At 35.9% G+C, this 22389-nt stretch overlaps 1 protein-coding gene across 1 annotated transcript in view; it reads left to right on the forward strand.

Moving 5' to 3' along the window:
* Positions 1-21662, forward strand: part of LOC138702799 (uncharacterized) — a 60657-nt gene extending 38995 nt beyond the window's left edge. Inside the window, exons 8-14 of the mRNA XM_069830096.1 lie at positions 8095-8178; positions 8551-8658; positions 9613-9777; positions 12558-12705; positions 15547-15652; positions 15754-15987; positions 19355-21662. Coding sequence (XP_069686197.1) covers positions 8095-8178; positions 8551-8658; positions 9613-9777; positions 12558-12705; positions 15547-15652; positions 15754-15987; positions 19355-19459 — 950 coding nt within the window. The 3' untranslated portion in view covers positions 19460-21662. The remainder of the gene's footprint in view (positions 1-8094; positions 8179-8550; positions 8659-9612; positions 9778-12557; positions 12706-15546; positions 15653-15753; positions 15988-19354) is intronic.
* The last annotated feature ends 727 nt before the right edge of the window (positions 21663-22389 follow it).

Consider the following 22389-nt stretch of genomic DNA (forward strand, 5'->3'; position numbering starts at 1 on the left):
AGTTGACTTAATAAAATGTCAACATACATGCCCAACTTGGAGTCAGGCCACAAAGGGAAAAACATTGAAGGAGTGGAGTTCGATCCTGTACTGTGGATTGGACTTCGGCGTAGCTCAATGGTGAGAGTGCTTGGTATATAGAACCAAGGATCCGGGTTCGATCCCCGGCGCAGGAGCGAATTTTTCTCCTCTAATATTAATTGTTACCATAACAGATATATTCTGTAAAATAATAATCTTTAGAAAATTCCTGAGGTAAGTCTGTACAGTTAAGTCTGCAGAAGTCTTGCGTGTTAAACATACGCTGGATTTCGTCCCTTTCGATAGAATTGAACACTAGGAATGGTCCGTTTCATTCAATTTATGAATGACTGTTACAGTTTATAGTACATAAAGTTTTAGTTTTAATAATTTTGTCGTTTTCCAAACTGTCTTGGATACATTCAACAACGAAAACAGATAAGACTTCGTGATTTTGAGACTGTAGATGTAGCTCAAATAAAGCCCTTCGAATTATATATTACATTTGTTTATTACACATTTCCTGTATTAAATTGCACCTAACAAGAACACGATAAGGAAATGTCTTTATAGTCTAAGCTCGGCATTGTTCGAAGAAACAGACCCTCCACAATAACAGTTCACATACCATGATCTGTAAATTGCAATCAAATTTACATAAAAAGGAGGCTCATGAAATTGCTGAAGCCTGACCATTTAATTGCCTGCTAAGATGAAGCTCGCATTGTTTCCTGACATAATAATTATTGTTTGGCTAAAACGCACGACCCCTTTGTGAATCTCAACCTTGAAACAGACAGCGTCTCGCAAGCTCACAAAATTAAACATGAATATGACACATATTATTATTCTTACTTAGCTCACAAAATTAAGCATGAACATGACAAATACACTGTTATTATATACGTGTTACACGATCCATAACAATTCAGTTATTTGTTAAGATAACAGTTACCGTACTCCAGATACAGTTCGATTTCTTGAACTAGCATACAAAAGGCATACAGAAATGAAAATGTTTATTGTGAACAAAAAGAAAACTAATTTTCGTTTCTTGTAGACCTATTGCATAACTAAGGAACCTTTCACAAACCCCTTAAAAAGTAACATTATGCTTTAGAGCAGCGGTGACCAAAGCGGGTGTCGTGATTACACCGAACAGGTATTAAAAAAAAATACGAGGAGTTGCTTGTACATTGCTGTGGGTTTCATTCACGTACTGAAGGTAAGCAAGCAGTGGCGGTATCATGTCGTTCTACAAACTCTGTCTCTACAAGCAGTAAGAGGTGGTTTCGTAAAGAATGAGAAGGAGAACTTTTTTGTTGTTCTGTCGGACAAAAGTAATATGTTTACTTTGCTCAACGGTTCAATTAGGAGTACATAGAAACATTAATTTCCACGCTGAATAATGTATTATATTATTATTATTATTATTATTATTATTATTATTATTATTATATTATTTATTATTACTGATCACTAAGTATGTGTTTCTATAATTCTTCTGTAGAGTAAGTTAAACATTGGTAATTTCGTGGCAGTGGTTATTTCGTGACACTTTTTCTTGGCTCTTTCGTGAACTAACCAATGGTGTTATGAGATTCAAATTTCCGCCAAGGGATTGCATGTGTTGTCCGGTTTCCAGAAACATACAGCTACGCTTTGTGTGACTATTGTAGCTGCTTCAGTGAGCTTTTATGTTTGGAGAGAGCAAATTAGCGTCGATTTCTCAGGCGTATAAATTTTGTGGATGTTTGTAATTACATTACAGACTTATTACTAAAGGTAAGGATATGATATTTGGTACAATGATTTATTATATCTTAATGAATTTTTAGAAAATCTTTTTAGAATTTTAGATACAGCTGTAGTCGCCATATAGGCTTAGCTTTACTGATAGAAATCTTAGCTGATTGAGGCGAAATTTTGTTGAGCATTAAGCGTTACATTTTATACTATTTTAAAAATTGTATTACAATACTAATTTTAGAAATCTGAAGATAAGATTTGATAACACAAAAGAAAAGGGGAACGCAATGGGTTCAGTGTAGCTTCTGTTTGATTTGTTATCATGCTAAGTGCCAATGATAAGTGCTAGATGACTTACTTGCAAGAATTGTGACAGAAGATGAAACATGGCTCCACCATTTTGGACCGGTGACAGAGGCAGACAATGGAGTGGCATCATGCAAATTCACCAAAGAAATAGAAATTCAAAAGTGCACCTTCGGCAGGAAAAGTTATGGCTACTGTGTTTTTCGATTCAGAAGGACTCTTGTCTATGGACATCATGCCACACGGAACCACCATTAATTCTGACGCGTATGTGGCAACTCTCAAAAAACTTCAAGCTCGACTGAGTCGTGTTCTACGGCATCAGGAGAAGCAGGATGTTCTGCTATTGCACGACAACGCACAGTCATATGTCAGTCACAAGACCACAGACCAAATCAGAAAATTCGGATAGACAACACTGAAACAACCGCCTTACAGTCCTGAACTGACACCGTGCGATTACCATCTCTTTGGTAAACTGAAGGATCCCTTCGCGGAACGAAGTTAGAAGATGACTCCCTTGTGCACGCTGCTAAAGAGTGGCTCAGACGTGTTGGTCCAGACTTTTACCGTGCTGGTCTACAGGCCCTCGTTCCTAGGTTACGTAAGGCAGTTGAACGGGACGGGGATTATGTGGGAGCGTGACATTTTGTTCCTGAAGGATGTATCTACATTCTGTGCAAATAGCAAAGCTGTAGGATAAAAATATGATTTTTAAACAAATGTTATGCATTACTTTTGGAGTTACCCTAGTAATATAGGCTATAGTAAAGTCCGTAATAAAAATGTTCACCCTTTCAGGGCAAAGAAGATCCCTTTTCAATTTCAATTTTTACTTTGATTTCATTCTTATTTTCTTTGTTTTTCTATGTTTTCTTGCTATTAATATTAGACAGAATTACTATGTTTGAAGTCTTGTAACAATAAATGAGAATTTCATTTGACTTTAATGAACTTTTTCACAATTCTTGTAGTAATGTCACGAGAGGTCTGAGATCTGCCGATAAATCCACGAGCGAAGCGAGTGGATTTATCTGGGAAATCTCAGACCTCGACTATTTCGTGAATAAAATAAAAATGTAAATAATATATCTCTAAAATTAGATCACAAAATATTAATAATTGTATATTTACGAATACTTAACCTATTCAAACATTGTGAAGTTGAAATAGATGAATATCGATTACTGAAATAAAGAAATTCGATGTTATTATTCAGTAATGCCAATTGCGAAAAGCGAAATACAGGTTTAACAATGTTAATTACATGTACTGCACTTTTCTCTTATTATTATAATATGAATACATTTTCATTATCTGCTGAAATCATGATTTGATTTAAAATTTTATAATATAATTACAGTAACCTGATTAATACATTAATTAAATGAAGAATTGTTGAAGTCTGAATGAAGGAATGTAATTTTTTTCAGATAGCCTACAATGGACATGGAATTGGAAGATGAAGATGTATTTTATAGGCTACAGTTATAGGTTAGATTACCTGTGTGAGCACGACCAGTGTCAGCTGTGCCTTATTTCTACGTGCTACAGGAAAGCATTTTTTATAGCTCGACAAACGCATTTTCGCTGTAGTGTGTAACGGAACTAAGACTGCATCTACACAGTTCAATATTCCAATCGCGTATGCATGCAATGTGGGAAGAATATTGAAAGAATCAAGTTTAAAACGTACGTTAAATTAAGATGCATGAAGATTTTATGTCTACATGGAGCGCCGTTTTGAACGTGGTCTTCACTGCGTAAATATATTAATTAATATTAATATCAATCTTGCATTCATTGCTTTAAAGTTGAAAGAAATGTTTAACCGTATAGTTGCATCTTAATGTATTCATGATCATCAATTTACGGGGAAACAGTTGGCGACGACTAAACAAAAGAACGACCATGCGATAAATGGATAGCGATAAATCTAGCTGCAAAAATTGTCGCAAAGTGTGACTGTGATTGGTTGGAATTCAAAATTTCATTACACTTCATTGGTCGAAAATGGAGTGACGTCATATAAACGAAATAGTCAATGTAATATCACGAAATTACCAAGGTTATCACGAAATAACCAACCTTTTAGCTTAAGTTGTAAAAGTTGTTTTTGGCACTTGTTCAAGAACGTGTCCAATCTTTTATGTCTCCAGATTTGTACAGCAAATTATCGTCTTTTAGATGAAAAAATCGGAATAAGGATATATTTACACATTTGCATTTTAAATTAATTTTCATGAAATTATCACGAAATTACCAATGTTTACCCTACGTGCATGAATACTGATATTTTTAGATCTTCTTCCTAGAAGGATAAAATTATTAGGTTTTATCTCAATTTTAATCTTCTTAATCTTTGGATGAGAGTACTATTTATTAGTTGTTCATTTAATAATAATATTGTAGAAAAACTGATTCAATATTATGTGCCAACGAACTGTTAAACGCCAGGAATTGACATGTTTTAAATCATAGCCAAGAAGAGAAAGATGACATAAGTAAATGTAAGGAAGTCAGCTACCTAATGGGGTTTGAAATATCTCGTGCTTTAAAGCCTTTTAATAGAACAGAATTTCTCAAAAGAGTAATGATTAAAATAGTTTAAATAACTTGTCCATAAGAAGTTCTTAATTTTGAAAAACTAAGAATTTCTCGACCAAGTATCAAGAGAAACATTTAGAAAATTCTTGATTATATTCAAGAGGAAGTTTAAAAAAAGAACCAAGAAAAATCGTATATTATTCACTGGCTCTTGATGACAGCAGTGACATTACTGATACAGCAGAGCTTGAGCTTTTTATCCACGGGATTGATCGAGATGTTAGTACAGGAACCACCATTGGTTGTAGTTTTCATGCCAACTACCTTTCTTTCGTATCCTTACTTCATAGGCTGTCTGTCGCATGTAATCACTGCAGCTCGAGTTTTGGTCACCGCTGCTTTAGAGCATCGGTCATCAGCACAGTGCACCCTCGGGCTAGTGTCTCTTACCCGCGGATAAGACATTGCACTAGCGTGCATCCGTGGCTGCACAACGGTGCTTATTGCAATATAGTCTTTACTCCTTACCCATTTCAGCGAGTGCTGACGACCACTCACTGCTTTAGGCCCGGTTTTATAAATACGGTTAATCTAAAGATTATGTTAAACCTAAGTTAAACCTAACCGCGAGTTTAACTCAACGTACCGTATTACAGAGTCTCGGTTAAGTTAAACCATAGTGGAATACGATTGGTATTACTGCTAGGAAAGAAAAGAAGACGATCGTAGCCGTTTAATTACATTATTGATTTAAAATAGCAGACGCTCGTGGAGAATCTTCATTAAGAAACATCTTTGTTCTTCGATATCAGAGAGAATATCATAATAAAACGTAAAGATGACCAATACCGCATACTTCAGTATGCTTGTCAGACTTAACCTCAAATAGTTTCTTAACGCTGGCTACCAACGTTATACTCCCAAACACAATACAGCCAAACTAAACCTTGCATGACCATCCGGGACGTAACTCCATACAGAATCAACTGAGTAATGAAGTAATAATATTAGTATGCGTATTTTATGTGTTGCCTAGAATGTTTATGAAACAATCCAGTCAAGCAATACAATTATTTTTATGAGTCTAGTAAAATTAGGTAATATTATTAGTGTGTTTATAAATCAGGCCCCATAGCAAATCTTACCAGGAGACTATCTGCCACACACAGTACAATGCTCAATAGGTTTATAATAGATTTATGGACACCTTCGAAGTCTTCCATCGTTTTCAGTATGCCTAGGACTTCCAGAGGAAAAATAGCTCAGCGCAACTAGTAACTGATGCAGAGATTCAACAGAATCTTTTCAAAAATAAAAAAGAAATCATTTATTTTTTCAAATAATCTTTAAATTCAATCCCTAAAACACATATTTTTTAACTTTCTCATTTTTCTGTTGCATGCTGTATCCGAATTTCAATTTTTCGAAACAAGGTTAGGACTATAAAGCCTAATTTTGAAGGTTAGGACTGTCCGCTTCGAAAACCTCAATCTGTTTTAAAACTCATGTATGTATATACTCATACTCATCTTCTTTCACAATAGCTTTGCCAAGACTCTGGAATTCGCTACCTGCTAGCATCAGGGACTTTCGAAATAAAATTGAATTCAAACGAAAACTTACTAGGCACTTGGTCAGTAATTGATTACTTGTAAATAGTTTCTTTAATCTATCACAAAATATTTCAATATTCAGTAATTTCATCACTATACAATTTTGTTATTCTAGATTTAATTTGTAATTCAGTAAATATAAAATATTCTTTCTCTATGATAAATTATCTAGCTTTAATTATTCAGGTAATCTTTTCGTACTTTGATTTTATTGTAATTGTAAATTTAATACTAACTGTAATATTATTTGTAATTGTAATTGTAAATTTAATACTAATTGTAATTTTATTGTTGATATTGTAGTTGGAATCTCCTGGTAGAGGGGCAGAGAAGGCCTGACGGCCTTATCTCTACCAGGTTAAATAAATAAATACTACTACTACTACTATATACAGAGTGCGGCATTTAACGTTTCCCTTTTTAAGTTGGCGATTCTGTTCACATTGTTGGTAAAACATGTTTGCAAACACAGGGATTCGGTGTAGCAAAGCCTTGGATTTAGTTAGCCACATCCCAACACTGGGATTCGGTGTAGCAAAGCCTTTAGTTAACCATGGAACGTTGGCCGGTGCAACAGCGCATTTTCTGTGTTGAACAGTTTGTTTCAACCAAGTCAATTGTTGCTGTCCAGCGCGAGTTTAGGCGGATTTTTGTGATAATCAACGTGGAGTTGCACCATCACGAAAAATAATCAGTGTGCGGGTGCGTCAGTGGCGTGAAACGGGATCGGTTCAAAACAAAGCTCGAGTTCGTCAGAAAACGGCGCGGACTCCTGATAATGTCGAACGTGTGAGAACGGCTCTGCAGAGAAGTCTGTATCGTTCCGTGCGGCGTAACTGGAACATTCAGCGCCTGTGGTTTCAACAGGATGGAGCCACATCCCATACAGCACGTGTTTCAATGAACACACTTCGTGCTGCTTTCCCTAGGCGACTTATCTCCATATTAGGTGACATACAGTGGCCCTCTGTTTCCTCTGATCTCACTGCACCAGACTTCTTTTTGTGGGGGTATCTTAAGAGTAAGGTCTACGGTCGTATCCTTCATGACATCGAGGACCTTAAAACCGCGATTCGTGAAGAAATTGCTGATGTTACACCTGAGACATTGCGGCGAGTAAGGTCGGTGTGCAGGGAAGATTGCAACAATGCATTGACGCCAATGGAGGACATCTTAAAGACATTATTTTCAAAACATAAAATGTACTGTAATTCCAAGATTATAATGGTTGTAAACTGATTAATTTCTTGTAATTTACTTGTAAACTAAATAAGTTATGGGGGTTTGAAAATAGGAAACATTAAATGCCGCACCCTGTATGTGTATATATATATATATATATATATATATATATATATATATATATATATATATCGTAGTGGTGCACTCTATTTCGAAAAATTCTTGGCCGCTGTGGTCGTTCAGTAATATTGAGCATTCACTTATCGTCGCTCGTAAGTTCTTGGAAAACATTTTCAATATCCATGTGTATTGCGGGAAGCGCCATCTTGCACTGTTGAGCCTTGAACTGCAGTTTAAACGGCAGAGGACTGTCGTTTAAGTTAAACTCAACTTAACTCAAGATTAACTGGTAGTTGAGGTTTATAATACGAAGCAGAACGAAAAACTTCAGTTTAAACTGAACGTAAGGTTTAAACGGAGTTTATAATACCGGCCCTTAGAGGTAAATCTGTGGGTGTAACGTCATGGGTTTACGGCGCATAAAAGAACATACTCCTGACCCCATAGCGAACTGAGGGAAACAGAATATCCTTGTCAATTTATTGTACTTGTACGTTAAAGATGTAAAATTTAACTGTGTGCAAAGTATCGTAAGATAATGTTAATTTATTTACAGAGTTTGCAGACAGCAATGCAACACTGATAAACGACACAGGAGACAACTCGGATGGGAATAGCTTGGATTATCTTTCGAACGAGTGTACGTATTAATTGCATTTTTAACTAATCTGATACTGTAACACTTTGGAGTAAATTATTTTATCTTAAAAGGTATTAGGCCTACAGTGTGGATTACGTAAAATTGTTCTTAAATGTTAATATGGCCGTCTTTCCAATGCTGTCAACTGTTACCAGATAAATCACCAAAACAGATAAAATCACAATGCTAGGTAGGCTACGCCTTTATAAATAGGCCTATAGGTCTTTGTGTTGAATGTTTATATTTAGAAAGATATTCTTGTGTGAGTTCTGTGAAATAATAAGACTATATTATTATTATTATTATTATTATTATTATTATTATTATTATTATTATTATTATTATTTTACTGACCTAATGTTCTTTTTATAGTAACTTCTTCGCCGGACTCTACCACAAAGACTTCCCCTCACTCCAAAACCAGTGAAAACATTAAATGTGACAAGAAACCAAAACACTTTGGCTATGGAACATTTGACGGTGAGTATAATTTAAATATTCAAAACTCGTCCTTAATGCACGGATTATGGCGGAACTGTCTTATACAGCACATGATTCACATAAAACACTGTGGCGGACAGGTTCGTAGTTGGGGACTTTCTCGGGGTTCTACCGTTTCCCCATATCTGACATCTGCTTACATCATTTCGTCAATATTTCTCCATTCCGTCATCATTCAAATGCATTCCTTGAAAGCCGGCTTGCGATGCACGGAGAAGGCTGGCCTAGGGGCGAGTGGGGTTGCTTGCTCGAAACCTGGATACGCAACGAACCTTAGTATAGTCAACCGGTGTGGTTTGGAAATGCGCCTAGCTTGGGAGTAAGCGCAATGGATCTTGAATGGTCGTCGTGCTGGGTTGTAATGCGCTCCTCCTGAAATTCCATTGGTTTGTGGACTAACTAACAATTACATTACTGTCCAAATTTCACGAGAGGATCCCTGCGAGGGGAGTATGGTCCTTGCGGGGTAAGAGGAGAGACTAAGCCAGTAACTTCGCGTTCTTGAAGGAGCAGGTGGATAGGAGTGGTGTCATTGGTCGGCTGGTACAAACAAGGCTCAGTCATTGGCCGGCCGGTTCCGTGTCGGGGACAGGTTATAACAATGGGGGAAAAACTCGCATTCCTTGCTCGGATCTTCTCGTGAAATGCGGACAGTAGTTTTCGGCTGTGACTCATAGTTTTGTTACAGTAATAATTTGAAATTCTACCATCTTTTGTTTCACCACGGATCCCGAAACAGGTGCTCATTTTGGGTGCGGGTAAAGGCATATTCAACGTCAAAAGAACGACGTATCAGTGAAAATGAGACACGATTGGCTCCGATCATTCACGAAGTAGGAATCAGGAAGTAAAGGCTTCGGTGTGAGAACGTAACAAGGATTCATCTAGGGGCGCACAGGCTCACATTTCAGTCCATCCCTGTAATGTTCGCAGGGCCAGCGAAGTGGCCCAAGCTGTTCTCGACGTGCGGGGGCGGCAGTCAGAGTCCCATCGTGCTGGACACCACCACGGCCATCACGAAGCACCACCCCCGGTTCATCTGGTGGAACTACTCCCTGCGCCCGCACGTCATGACGCTCACCAACAACGGACACACCGGTACGGTCATCTCCGCCTTCTTTTCTTTCTTCTTCCTCGCCTTCATTTTTTCTACCGTCCTTCCTTCCTTTATTCTATTCATTTCTTCTTTTATCTTCACTGTGCTTCTCTTTCTGTTTTGCTTCTTCCTTTTCCTACAGTCAGGATCAGCTTACTTAATACCACAGTCTAGTACAGGCCTACACAAGGTTTGCGCTCTCCGAGCCGGCTCACAGCTTATGAGCGGAATGCAGATATTAACTGCGCTCTGTATAAGGGTGGACTGGAAGAAGGGGTGATCTCGTACAAAAGGAAATAGTATTACGAGTGTTTATGAAATGAATTCCAGTTCAGTGTTTGCAAAACTATCTTGGACTATTATTAATTAATAAAGAAATATTTATTTTACAGAAATAATAGAAATTATATAGCTACTTAAATGTACAATATCATTTTTTTATATTTTTATTTATCAGTACATCAAAACGAGGTTTTATGCTGTTGGCAGCTGAAAGGAACAGTAGCCTACTGATCGTAATGAAACATCAGTTACAGATGTTCGATGACTGCCTTTATTAAAGTTGATTATAGAAAACAGTTGCTCACAAATATAAATGTTGAGCCAAACATAGCAATCATTTTCACAGCCACCCTGTGTAGTAGTGGATATTATTGCTAATGTTTAGTCTTGTAAAACTCAACCAGGCTAGTAGTATTATTCAAACGATCTTTAGCCCTTAGGTCACATTGAATATCAATGAGTTCGAGCTGTATATCGTTAAATGTTAAATGTTATGTTCCGTCTTTTAGATTCCTCCATACTGTACTGTAGCAGTAGGTAAGCAACGTGAAACAGTTACTGAGAATAGGCCTACACACTGCACTCCACTAGATAGCTGAGTGGTCGTTTCCCTGTCCTCTACCTATAGCAAGTCTGTGTCATTCTGACGTATCTTCCTCTCCGTTTCGGCGAGCGGTAAACACAGCTCTCCCGCTCTCGTTGAGCGCTGTTTGTGCAGGTATGGTCTAGTATATACAGACAAGAAGCTTGAGTTTATGAGGGTACTAGAAACAATAGGCTGTGCAGGTACTATTTCGCATCGTCTGTAATGAGGCGATATTAGCGATCCTAGTGGTTAGCAACTATCTATGAATCCATATTTACTACATATTGAGCTTCGTGACTGTATATACTACACTAATACCCTAAGCGTGAAACCTAACCATTTTCCACCTATTACTCCATATGCTAGTGGATTATAGTGATTTTCTAGCTCTCAGCTTGAATTTTCTTTTACCAACTTCGTTTCGAATTTAGAGTATTGACAAATAGGCCTACTACAACTGGTAGTTATTTTCTAAGTGTTATGTTAGCAGCAATAATTTCAGTTTGCAGTATATGAAACTGATGAAAATGGAAGTAAGGGAATTGATTTTTAGGTTAGGTCTCATGAATCGTAAACTCTTTAGTCAAAGCAATAAATTTCATATCAGATAAAATATATTTTAATATTAGATCATACTAGTCTTAATTACTAACATAATATGAGAGAAGTCCAGGAAGAAAACATATTATTTCATAAATTACTGAATCATTTAGAAAACACCTCGCAACATAAACATGAGATGTGGTATATATAAGCAAGACATTGTTATTGTTAATAATAATAGTAATAATAGTATTATTATTATTATTATTATTATTATTATTTCAGTACGTAGCATTGTGATCTTACCCTCTTTGGTGATAATTGGTATTAGTTTGCAACACTGAAGAGACGGCCAATTTAGACTTTTAGGAACTACACTTAGGCTACATGATCCTTGCTATACTTGCTTTTGTGTTTTTATGTAATCTGTCTTCCTTTTCAATCTCTTTATTTCACCCTTCTTTATACTAGCCATCTTCTCTTTTCTTTATTTTACCTTCTTCAATATATTTCCTTTATAATTCATCTCTGATTATTTCTATCTTTAGTATCATTCCATTTTTACTATTATTTTTCTTTGCCCATTACTACCGTTAATGACCTTTCTTATCTTTTTCCTTTCTTTCTTCAATCCTTATTTCATGCCCATCTCTCAATCTCTTTTCCTATTTGCTTTCCTTGGTCTTCCCTTTTTATTCTTTCGTTGCTCCTTTCCTCTCTTCTCCCATTCTCATTTGATTTCTCTTCCATTTCGTTTATCTTCGTTAATGATGTCCTTTATTTTTCTCTCTTGCCTACCGATTACCTCTTTTTCTTTGTTTAGCGTTCCAACTTCCTATTATCTTTATTATTTATTTAACTGCTTTTCACGTATCCTTATTTATTTGATTTTATTACACCGTATGTATGTTTCCAACATTTCAGTTGCTAGGCTGGGGTTAACGTTGACAAAAGGGACCTCCAAAGGCACGTGCGTATTACATATTTTAGTTTATACAGTTTGTAAAAGTCTATGAATGTATAGCCTACTGTAAATATAGCCTCCTGATATTAAGTTATATATTTCATTTCCGATTTAATGAGTTTAGCTTTCAAAATTTTCTGAAAGAACAGAAAGATTGTTTTACTAAAGGGAATCATTTTTATAATAACACGAAAGAATATTCATATTTCTTGATAATAGTAATTTGGAGGAAAATTATTAATAAAAGTAAACTTTTGTGGACGGAAATTTTTCCAAAAAGTCTTACCATCACTGTTTAATTATCAGTTTTCCATTTCAGTGCAATAAAGGGGAAGTTAAAATGAAGTTCATTGTTACTGAAGACACTATTTAGATTTCTGCACGCAAAGATTATGTTCGTGTTTCAGTTGTTTTAACGGCACATTGGCAGCGGGAGGAAGACAAACCATATCATTGGTCGCCAAGCAGCTCCATCGAATACGTCTTCGACCAGCTGCACTTTCACTGGGGGGAATACGATCATACGGGCAGCGAACATTGGATTAACAATGAGCAGTAAGTCTATGACATAGCCACGAACATATTAAATTTTATATCGGTCACTGAATTCTAGCATACATTTTGGTGCTCAGTTACAGCAGGCATTAGCAAAAATGTAATCCTGATCACTAGCAATAGTGACGTCGAAAGGGCAGCGCAGTAAACTGTCTTTGCTTCACCCCCTTCCTTCCATCCAACTCTCCTACGACTCTAGTACACAGGCATCTATCAGAGGCGGGTTACCTGCTTAGATTTAGATTGCTTCTTTTTCAAAGCCTACAACGTCTGTTCGGAAACATGCGTTTAAGGAAGAATGAGAGAAACCGTTCTTGTTGTGTACATAGTGAAAACGTAGATGCCTCGTGTATTCAAAAATAATTCTAATAGGCACTTGTTAATCAAACTTGGGACGACATTATGACACAGGCCATAATGATTATTGCGAAATCATAAGATAGGCATGAACACATTATAATTTACGAGTAATAAAATTATAAAGGGAAATGTATACGGGGTGAGTAAAAAGTATGGAACATTGCTTGTAACTTTCTTATTTCTAATTTTATGAAGAAACTATTTATACAAAAGTTGTAGGGTATCAAAGAAGGAATATTTTGAACATCTTTTCAGCACTATACTTTTCATTTATAAAGGTGTGCCAAGGAGTCTGTTTTTTTTTTAATGGCACCATGTACTTATTTCCCCATTTTTTTATTCTTCAAGTCTCAGTATGTTCAAAATCATATTTTCTTTGCCATTTATAAACTATTGTTTTGTAAAAATTACCTCTTTTGATGACAATGTATATGTACTTAAAGGGAAATTCTAATGCTTCAGTACGCCAATTTGAGGAGGCTTTGGATTAAACAATTGCAGACAAAAGCTAATAGAAACAAGTGAATAAAGCTAATAAAAACAATTAAAACATTAAACAATTTCAATTATGCATTGTTTTGTAGTAAATGGGGGCCATTTTGAGCCCTTTTTTAAACTTAAAACAACATACGATACAGCACAACAATGCTAATTTTGGTTTTAATGGGTTTTCTTGCTTTAAAATCCATGTATTGCATTACTATTGAGATAAATTTCAATGCTGCATATCCTACAATGTGTCTTTTTTAAATTATAAATTTAAATAATATTAATATTGTTACTTAATTGTTTTATGATCTCCATAGACAAATATCTACAGGCTTATCTAAGGCCACCTATCGCTACTTGGCTCTACATTCAGTAAATTTCTGAACACAAAAACACACCCTCATGATATTCTCAACACACAAATCAATTTCAGAACATACATACTATATGACTCCACATTACACTACATAAACACACTTCCACAAAATCAGACGACGCGAAAACCAGGAACACCCAGTTCTGAAGATAACCTACAACAGGTTGAAACTAGTCAACAACATGGTACCTAATTTTAACACGTGAAAGAAATACAATATAATATATTCCGAAATGATATAGTGTTAACAGTTGTGTAATCAAGATGTATATATTCTATTTTCAGTTTCGAAATTTGAAAACATAATTTTATTATATAAATGTTGCAATAAAATTGATTCTCCACATTCTCTAAAGAGAACAGAAATATTCTCGCTACACAGCCGTCCAATGAGCAAAGTTTATTGACAATATTAATTTACATGACAACAAGAATTCATGGGATTATCATAATTTATATTAATTTAGTATAACTATATCTAATTTGATTCATTATTATTCAAAATAAAAACAATTTAAATAATATTAAACCTTTCATTTTTTTTAATGAATTTCCTTTTACTGACTTCCAAACTTTACACAATAAAATTACTACCGGTATTTCCTGAATTGAAATAATTACTTTCACCGAAATTGTATAGATTACACTTTTTCCGAATACAGTGAAACCTCTCATTTACGAAAATGGAAGGGACGTAACAATCTGTCCGCATCTGGGAGGTGTCCTTTATTGGGAGTGAGGGTCCCCAGTCTAACAGTAAATTTATAATATGCATTATGTATCCCTTCATACTTTGAATGAAATGTATTACTGCAGTTTAATTCTAAATACAGTCTACTGTACTACAGTAAATTCTCTGCAACTCTGAACTACAGTAGATAAAACTGAAAAAGGAAAATACAGTACTGTGCCATGCAATTTTATTCTAGGTGTACAGTTACGCAGCACTGTAATTTACAGTTTTCAACTTAACCTTTACATTCAGGTGCCATGTCTCTCGAAACAGAACAACTGATTGAAGTGAAGAGAATAATCCTACTAACCCTATCATGTGTCGAATACAATTACACGATCGCGGAAACCTTGGACCTATCAGACATTTTAAATTTAACGACTTTGTTTACCCACCCTCTTCCAACTAACAAGGGGTAGCCGGCTGGGCTAGTGGTAGCCTACGAGACCCTTATGTTATGTTTCATGTTAAGGAATTTTTATACAGTTCTCAAAACTAAATTTTCCATTTTTCTAACACATTAGGTCTTGAAATCCAAGTTCTGTCCAGTCAGGAGGTAAAGCAAGCTGTGAAACAGCTGTCCGTGTCCGTGTCTGAGAATGTCCGTAAACGAGAGTTTAATTTATCATTATTTCTATATTATTTCAGTTGGGACATAAAAATCTGTCCGTATATGAGGAGTGTCCGTATCTCCGGGGTGTCCGTAAGGAGAGGTTTCACTGTATATCAGAATATTTTCCAACATTGATATTGAAAAGATATAGATACACTGGAACAGTGCAGCAAGTTAGTTTATCACCTTACACATTGGTAGGAGAGACAACATAAATTTGATGAAATGTTTCAATTACAACATAACATTAATAATAGCTGTAATGTGCAGGTTCGCCCTGGAACTGCATGCTGTGCATCATCGGAGGGACCTTCACTCCGTGGAGAACGCAGGATGCTACAAAGGCGGAATTCGCGTCATTGGAGTTCTATACAGAGTATGGTCAACAACTAAGTTGAAAGCTTAATTCCAAGTAATCTTGCCAACATAAAATTATCCACAGTCTAATGTTACTTTGTGTGTTTGTTGGTCACGCAGATCTCGGCGGTCGAGCATAACAACACGGGTCTGCAGGAGGTCATACCTTTCCTTAAAATGGTGAGACAGGCTCACACGAGCACAGTCCTGCCGCGACCTTTCCCTCTATCACGGCTGATACCCCAGTTCCATAACCTATTCTTCATGTACAACGGCTCCCTGACCACGCCGCCCTGCTCGGAGTCCGTGTCCTGGGTCGTCCGGAAGGAACCGTTAACCGTCTCTAGTCGACAGGTCTGTTATTATTAGACTGAGGTTTTGCATGATAATCATGTTTTTATTGATACATCATATTTAAGAAGTACACAATAATCTAATAAGACCAATTTGTCAATATTTTAACTTAATATTGTTTAATTGCTCATTTTATCATTGTTCGCGTTTTTTGACACACTATTACGATGAGTATTGCACTTTTACTATGTCATACTACTTTTGACCAATAAAACCATACGAAAGGACGTCTTTCAACCAATCATGGCTGCTTATCGCTACAATTTTATCACTTCCTTGGCATTTATTTATTTTTATCAATTCACTAGCATTTGTTTCTTTGTTTGCCAACATTTCAAACTGCAAATTTTTTACGGTACTACAAAATGTGTTTTGTGATCGTCATTTGTTTCCCTCAGAGATAGTCGACTGAAAATGGCAGCTATGTTCAAAGGTTTTGGTCAACCTAATAGAATTTTAGTAAGTCGATTAACATCTATTTTATTGTATCAGACTACTTTATTTCTTCTAATCTTTATATACTACTTTCGTCCACACCTGTGGAGTAACGGTCAGCGCGTCTGGCCGCGAAACCAGGTGGACCAGGTTCGATTCCCGGTCGGGGCAAGTTACCTCGTTGAGGTTTTTTCCGGGGTTTTCCCTCAACCCAATACGAGCAAATACTGGGTAATTTACGGTGCTGGACCCCGGACTCATTTCACCGACATTATCACCTTCATTTCATTCAGACGCTAAATAACCAGAGATGTTGATACAGAGTCGTAAAATAACCCAATAAAATAAAAAAATATACTACTTTCTTCTGTTTGTATCACCTCCCTACCATTTGTTTCTTTGTTTGCCAACATATTTAAAACTGCAAATTCTTCACGGTACTATAAAACATGCTTTGCGATCGTCATTTTTGTTTCCCGCAGAGATAGTCGACTGAAAATGGCGGCTCCATTCAAACGTTTTGGTGAAGTTAACATTAGTGAAATAGAATTTTAGTAAGCCAATTAATACCTATTTTACTGCATTAGAATACTTTATTTCTTCCAATATTTATATACTTTCTTCTGTTTTAACACCTCCCTATCATTTGTTTCTTTGTTTGCCAACATTTCAAACTGAAAATTCTTTACGGTACTATTGCGGTCGTCATTTGTTTACCGCATAGATAATCAACTGAAAAAGGCGGCTCCGTTCGAACGTTTTGGTGAAGCTAACATTAGTTAAATAGAATTTTAGTAAGATAAATTAATTTTTTGTTGTATTAGGGTACTTTATTTCTTCTAACCGTATAATAGTCAATTAAATTCCACTCGACTTTTGATTTTCTCCAGATATATATGAAAACCTCCAGTGAGATTACTGTTGAAAATTTAAGAAGTTCCTTGAAGTGAAAGCAATACCGACACAACCACGTTCAAGGAATTCCTGACTCATGGAGATGGCCAAACATAAGAATATATTTTGGTTGTTAATGCGCTTGGTTTTTGCCAGCCCCCACGAGAAGAGAAGAAACAACTTATTCACAGTTCAGAAACGGACGACTACGGATAACCGGCTCTTAAGTTCCAGCGAATACTTATAGAGGGCAGGGCGCTGGTTCCCCTGCTTTACAGGAAAATCTGGAATTCCTAGTAGCAAACTACTCGTTCGCGCCTAAAGCCATTGAAAAAATGGAGACCAGGGGTCTACCTCTCCTTGACTCCTTGCGATAGTTAAAGATGCAGAAGAGAGGCTAAAAGTTAGATGGACATATTCTCTAAACAATTCATTATAGTATGTCAGAAAAGTCAATTGCACGAAGTAGTATCTATGTTGAAGGGGCAGCTGAATTCTGGGTTAAGTATTGGGGACGTTACAAGAGTACTCCTTTTTAAGTTTGCCCTAGTTACAGGTTGTGGTGTTGAACGTTCTCTTTCAATGTAAGTCCCCAGACTTGCATTAACTTTACTGAAAAAAGGAGATCCTTCACAACAGAAAATCTAGAAGAAGTCCTTATACTTTATTGTCATTTTAAACTACGACAAAATCAGTTGCATTAACACATATGAAATTATTCTATATATTATTATTAGAATTATTTTAAAGTAATAGTACAACTAGAAGTTATCTGAATCTGTAATTAAAACTGCTCTAAAACGTTCCATTGTAAGTTTATTTTTTTTTATAGTTTTAGTGCATATTTCTAATTTTTTTACTGCATAGTTGTATGCATATTTTGGCTGTGTTTAGTGCGTAGTTGTATACATATTTTGGCTGTGTTTAGTGCATAGTTGCATCCATATTCTGGCTGTTTAGTGTATAGTTGCATGTAAATTTTGACTGTGCTTAGTGCGTAGTTGCATGCATATTTTGGCTGTGTTTAGTGTATGGTTGCATGTAAATTTTGGCTGTGCTTAGTGCATAGTTGTGTACATATTTTGGTTATGTTTAGTGCATAGTTGTATACATATTTTGGATGTGCTTAGTGCATAGTTGTATACATATTTTGGCTGTGTTTAGTGCATAGTTGCATGCATATTCTAGCTGTGTTTAGTGTATAGTTGCATGTAAATTTTGGCTGTGTTTAGCGCATAGTTGCATGCATATTCTGGCTGTGTTTAGTGTATAGTTGCATGTAAATTTTGGCTGTGTTTAGTGCATAGTTGTATACATATTTTGGATGTGCATAGTGCATAGTTGTATACTTATTTTGGTTGTGTTTAGTGCATAGTTGCATACATATTTTGGTTATGTTTAGTGCATAGTTGTATACTTATTTTGGTTGTGTTTAGTGCATAGTTGCATACATATTTTGGTTGTGTTTAGTGCATTGTTGCATACATATTTTGGTTGTGTTTAGTGCATAGTTGCATGCATATTTTGGCTGTGTTTTTGCATAGTTGCATATATAGCTATTTTGGCAGTTGTTAGTGGGTATAAATTCTCGGTCTAGTTATAATTTACGTTCAGCATTTCATCACTTTTCTCAAGTAGAGTTCATTGTGTTGGTAGGCTACGCCGAAAGAGCCGCACGGAGGTGGAATTTTTAATTCCCTAACAAGGGAACTGTTAATGAGCTCATGCCCTAACTTCTCTACAAACATCGCGCGTAGTTACATCTCCACAATATTTATTTTATTTTAAGTATGGGCTACAACAGCGCTAAGCTCCAATATTATAGCAGCTATATACAGTGAATTCACAATATAATGGAACAAACAAGATTTAATAAACTAGAGTTGCCAGATCAACAGTATTTTACGGGTTCTTCCGTGTCTTACCCACATTTTCTCAAGTCTCCTGTCTTAACTGTTCTGAAACGCCTAAAATGTATAGAGACATTATAATATTATATTTCATCTCTGTGACATTCATTTGTGTGTTTTTCTAACAGCTAGAAGAGTTCCGGAAGTTAAAGGACTATGATGGACAGTCCATTACACATAACTATCGACATCCACAGGCACTCAACTCGAGAACAGTCATCCAAGTCCGCTAACAGACTGGCAGCGAACGCCAAGACAATGCTGTGTTAAGGCTCATTCACAATGAAAATTAAGCATAACGTAAGCGTTAACTTAACGTTACAGTAAAATCAAGAAGTCATACCACCATTCACGATGGGAACATAAACTTAACAGCAAACATACTTGGTAACCATGGAAACATAATAACGACGCCATTTCCTCATATTCTGTCGTATATTTCAGCGCTCCACGATTGTGTTCTGTTTGCAAATCACGTAAGCATAAGCATGAAAGTTTGGAGTTTGCAAACTTTCATGTTAACGTCTTGCGGTAATGTTTGTCAATGCTTATGTGAATCATTGTGAATGATCCCATTTGGTAGTCTGGGCGCAAACTTCTGTGTTTATGTTACGGTTATGTTTAATTTTCATTGTAAATGGGCCTTTAGTGTACTAAGTACGAGAACATTAATGTTATCTGGTTTAGCAATGACAGTAACTGCATGACAGAAAGGGATATTATGCCTTTGCACTGTAACACAATATTATAAGATTGTCTTCCATGGATAAGTGGTGATTACTATTAGAAATTCAATCCCCCAAAGGCGATCGATTCCTAAGGTATTAGACCTATAAAAGTTCGTAGCATAATTTCATATACAGTACTTTATAATATGGGTTATTTATGAAAGGGCCTAAGTCATTATTTTGTGAAAATGAGTTTGTAATGTAATAACTGTTCTTTGGGTGTAGATACATCGATTTAGATATGAAGAGACTAAGTTTCACACTCTAAATGCTTTGTAGAATTTATGATACAATTTTTATTTCAGCCTTAATTTAAAAATTTTAGCTTATAAGCAGTTTTTCTTTAATTGCTAACAATTTAGTATTCAAGACTTAGGCCCTTTCATAAATAACCCATTTATATAATTTATATAATGTATGTATGTATGTATGTATGTATGTATGTACGTATGTATGTACGTACGTAAGCCTATGTATGCAGAGCGTATGGGATTCCGAAATTATGAACAGTAAACTTGTACAATATTGTACATTTGATTGACTTGATTAGTTGTTAAAGCAAAGGTGTCAATGTTCCTTCTATAGTGTAAGCAGTAAACTGTCAATGCTAAAGTAATTTCATTACTAGTATATTTACTCCTAAAGAACTGGAATATAAGAGTAAACATAGTGTTTCGTAACATGTTTAATTCACTTCAGGGACGGACTTATAACTTTAAAATACTTCATAATGAACTCGCTTTCGAGTTGCAATTATTGTTTTTGTATCCCAGCAACAATATGCTTATATGTAAAGAAAGTGCTTAAAGTAAGCTCTTTGGGTCTATACAAACCTGATAGCCGTGTTTCTCCAACAAGAAGAATTTTGTGTCTGCTCCCTGCAAAGGCCTTGATCAGCATATTTCTTATTTATTAATTATTCATTTTTATCAGGCTAAAAATATTCTCCGCACTATTCATAATCAAAATGTCATAAAACAATTCACTATTAGTTCATGGAAGATAATAATCGAGGAGCGTTTAATATCTTCTAATTATTCTGGCTTAGAGATTAATAGGAGAACCATAATGGGATTTCCAAGAGAAAATTTCACTAATCTTCGTGTAATTTAGTCGCTTATGGTCAATGCTCTATGATGCCCTCCCAATTTCAGTTGAATTGCCAGAAATTTTATGGACATGGATTGGTCGTGGAGGATCCTGATACGCAACTCCTCCAACCAGAATGTACTTTAGCATTAGCCTACTTGTAAGACATCTTAAATCCCGTGTTTATTTAACAACAATCCAGGACGTTAAAACGCTTTAATGACATTTTGAACAAATTTGTCAACGAATTAAACAAGACATTTTAAAATGGTTCCTTAATTGCTGAGGGATGTTATGATGTTGAGATTCAGTACTTATAAGCTAAGTGCATGGAGCTGATTTTGAGCATCTACTTGAAAAGAACACAGAAGCAATTAGCCGTTTGGAGTGTATGAATATATGAACTTTTATTTACTTTTCAGTTCTGAATCCGTCCCTGAAGTGGACCTCACATTTCATGAAACACCCTATTGTGTGAATTCATTTTTGGAGTAGCACGCTTCTCAATTCAGCAATCAAATTTCTCTAGATGATGAAAGTATATGCTGCCCTCTGTCGAAAGGAGAGGGAGTTAGTTATTGAAACTGCACGCAATACGTGGAAGGGCAAAAAAAAAAAAAAAAAAAAAAAAAAAAAAAAAGACCCAAGCAGCAGTTACAGGAGTGGATCAGGACAGCACGTTTGCACATCTCCTTTTTATGTTAGGTTAGGTTCTTTTCAAACTGAAATGACGAGTGAAGCGCACAGTTAAAATTACTCTAACCTAACCTAACCTATCCTAACCTAACTTAACATAAAAAGGTTAGGTTAGGTTAGGTTAGAGTAATTTTAACTGTACGCTTCACTCGTCATTTCAGTTTGAAAAGAACCTAACATAAAAAGGAGATGTGCAAACGTGCTGTCCTGATCCACTCCTGCAGTTACGGTCCAGTTGATGCAGGAAGGATATAGGTACTAGAATGCACGTGTAAAAGTCTAATCAGTATTTCAGAGACATTTTTATTTTTCTCGCACTTGTTATAATACAGATTATAGTCCTCCACTATATCATAAGTAGTAGAATTTAGAGCTGTACTATATACAGTAGACCCCGATTCGGTTTCCGGCAGAAACGTGGACATTTTTTTACCTCACTGAGAGCTCCATTATACCAGTAGGCCTTAAACGTCCAGATTTGTTCATAATTGTAATTTTAATGATAAAATGGGCAAAGGATCAACCTTTAAATCAAATTACGATGATGATGATGATGATGATTATTATGATGAGCGGGAAGAGTAGAACAACAACGGCGGCTTTCTGTAAAAAAAAATTGTGGTAGTTAACGACAAATTCATTTGAAAATT

The sequence above is a fragment of the Periplaneta americana genome, chromosome 7 (genome assembly GCF_040183065.1).
Source record: "Periplaneta americana isolate PAMFEO1 chromosome 7, P.americana_PAMFEO1_priV1, whole genome shotgun sequence".
Taxonomy (NCBI): domain Eukaryota; kingdom Metazoa; phylum Arthropoda; class Insecta; order Blattodea; family Blattidae; genus Periplaneta; species Periplaneta americana.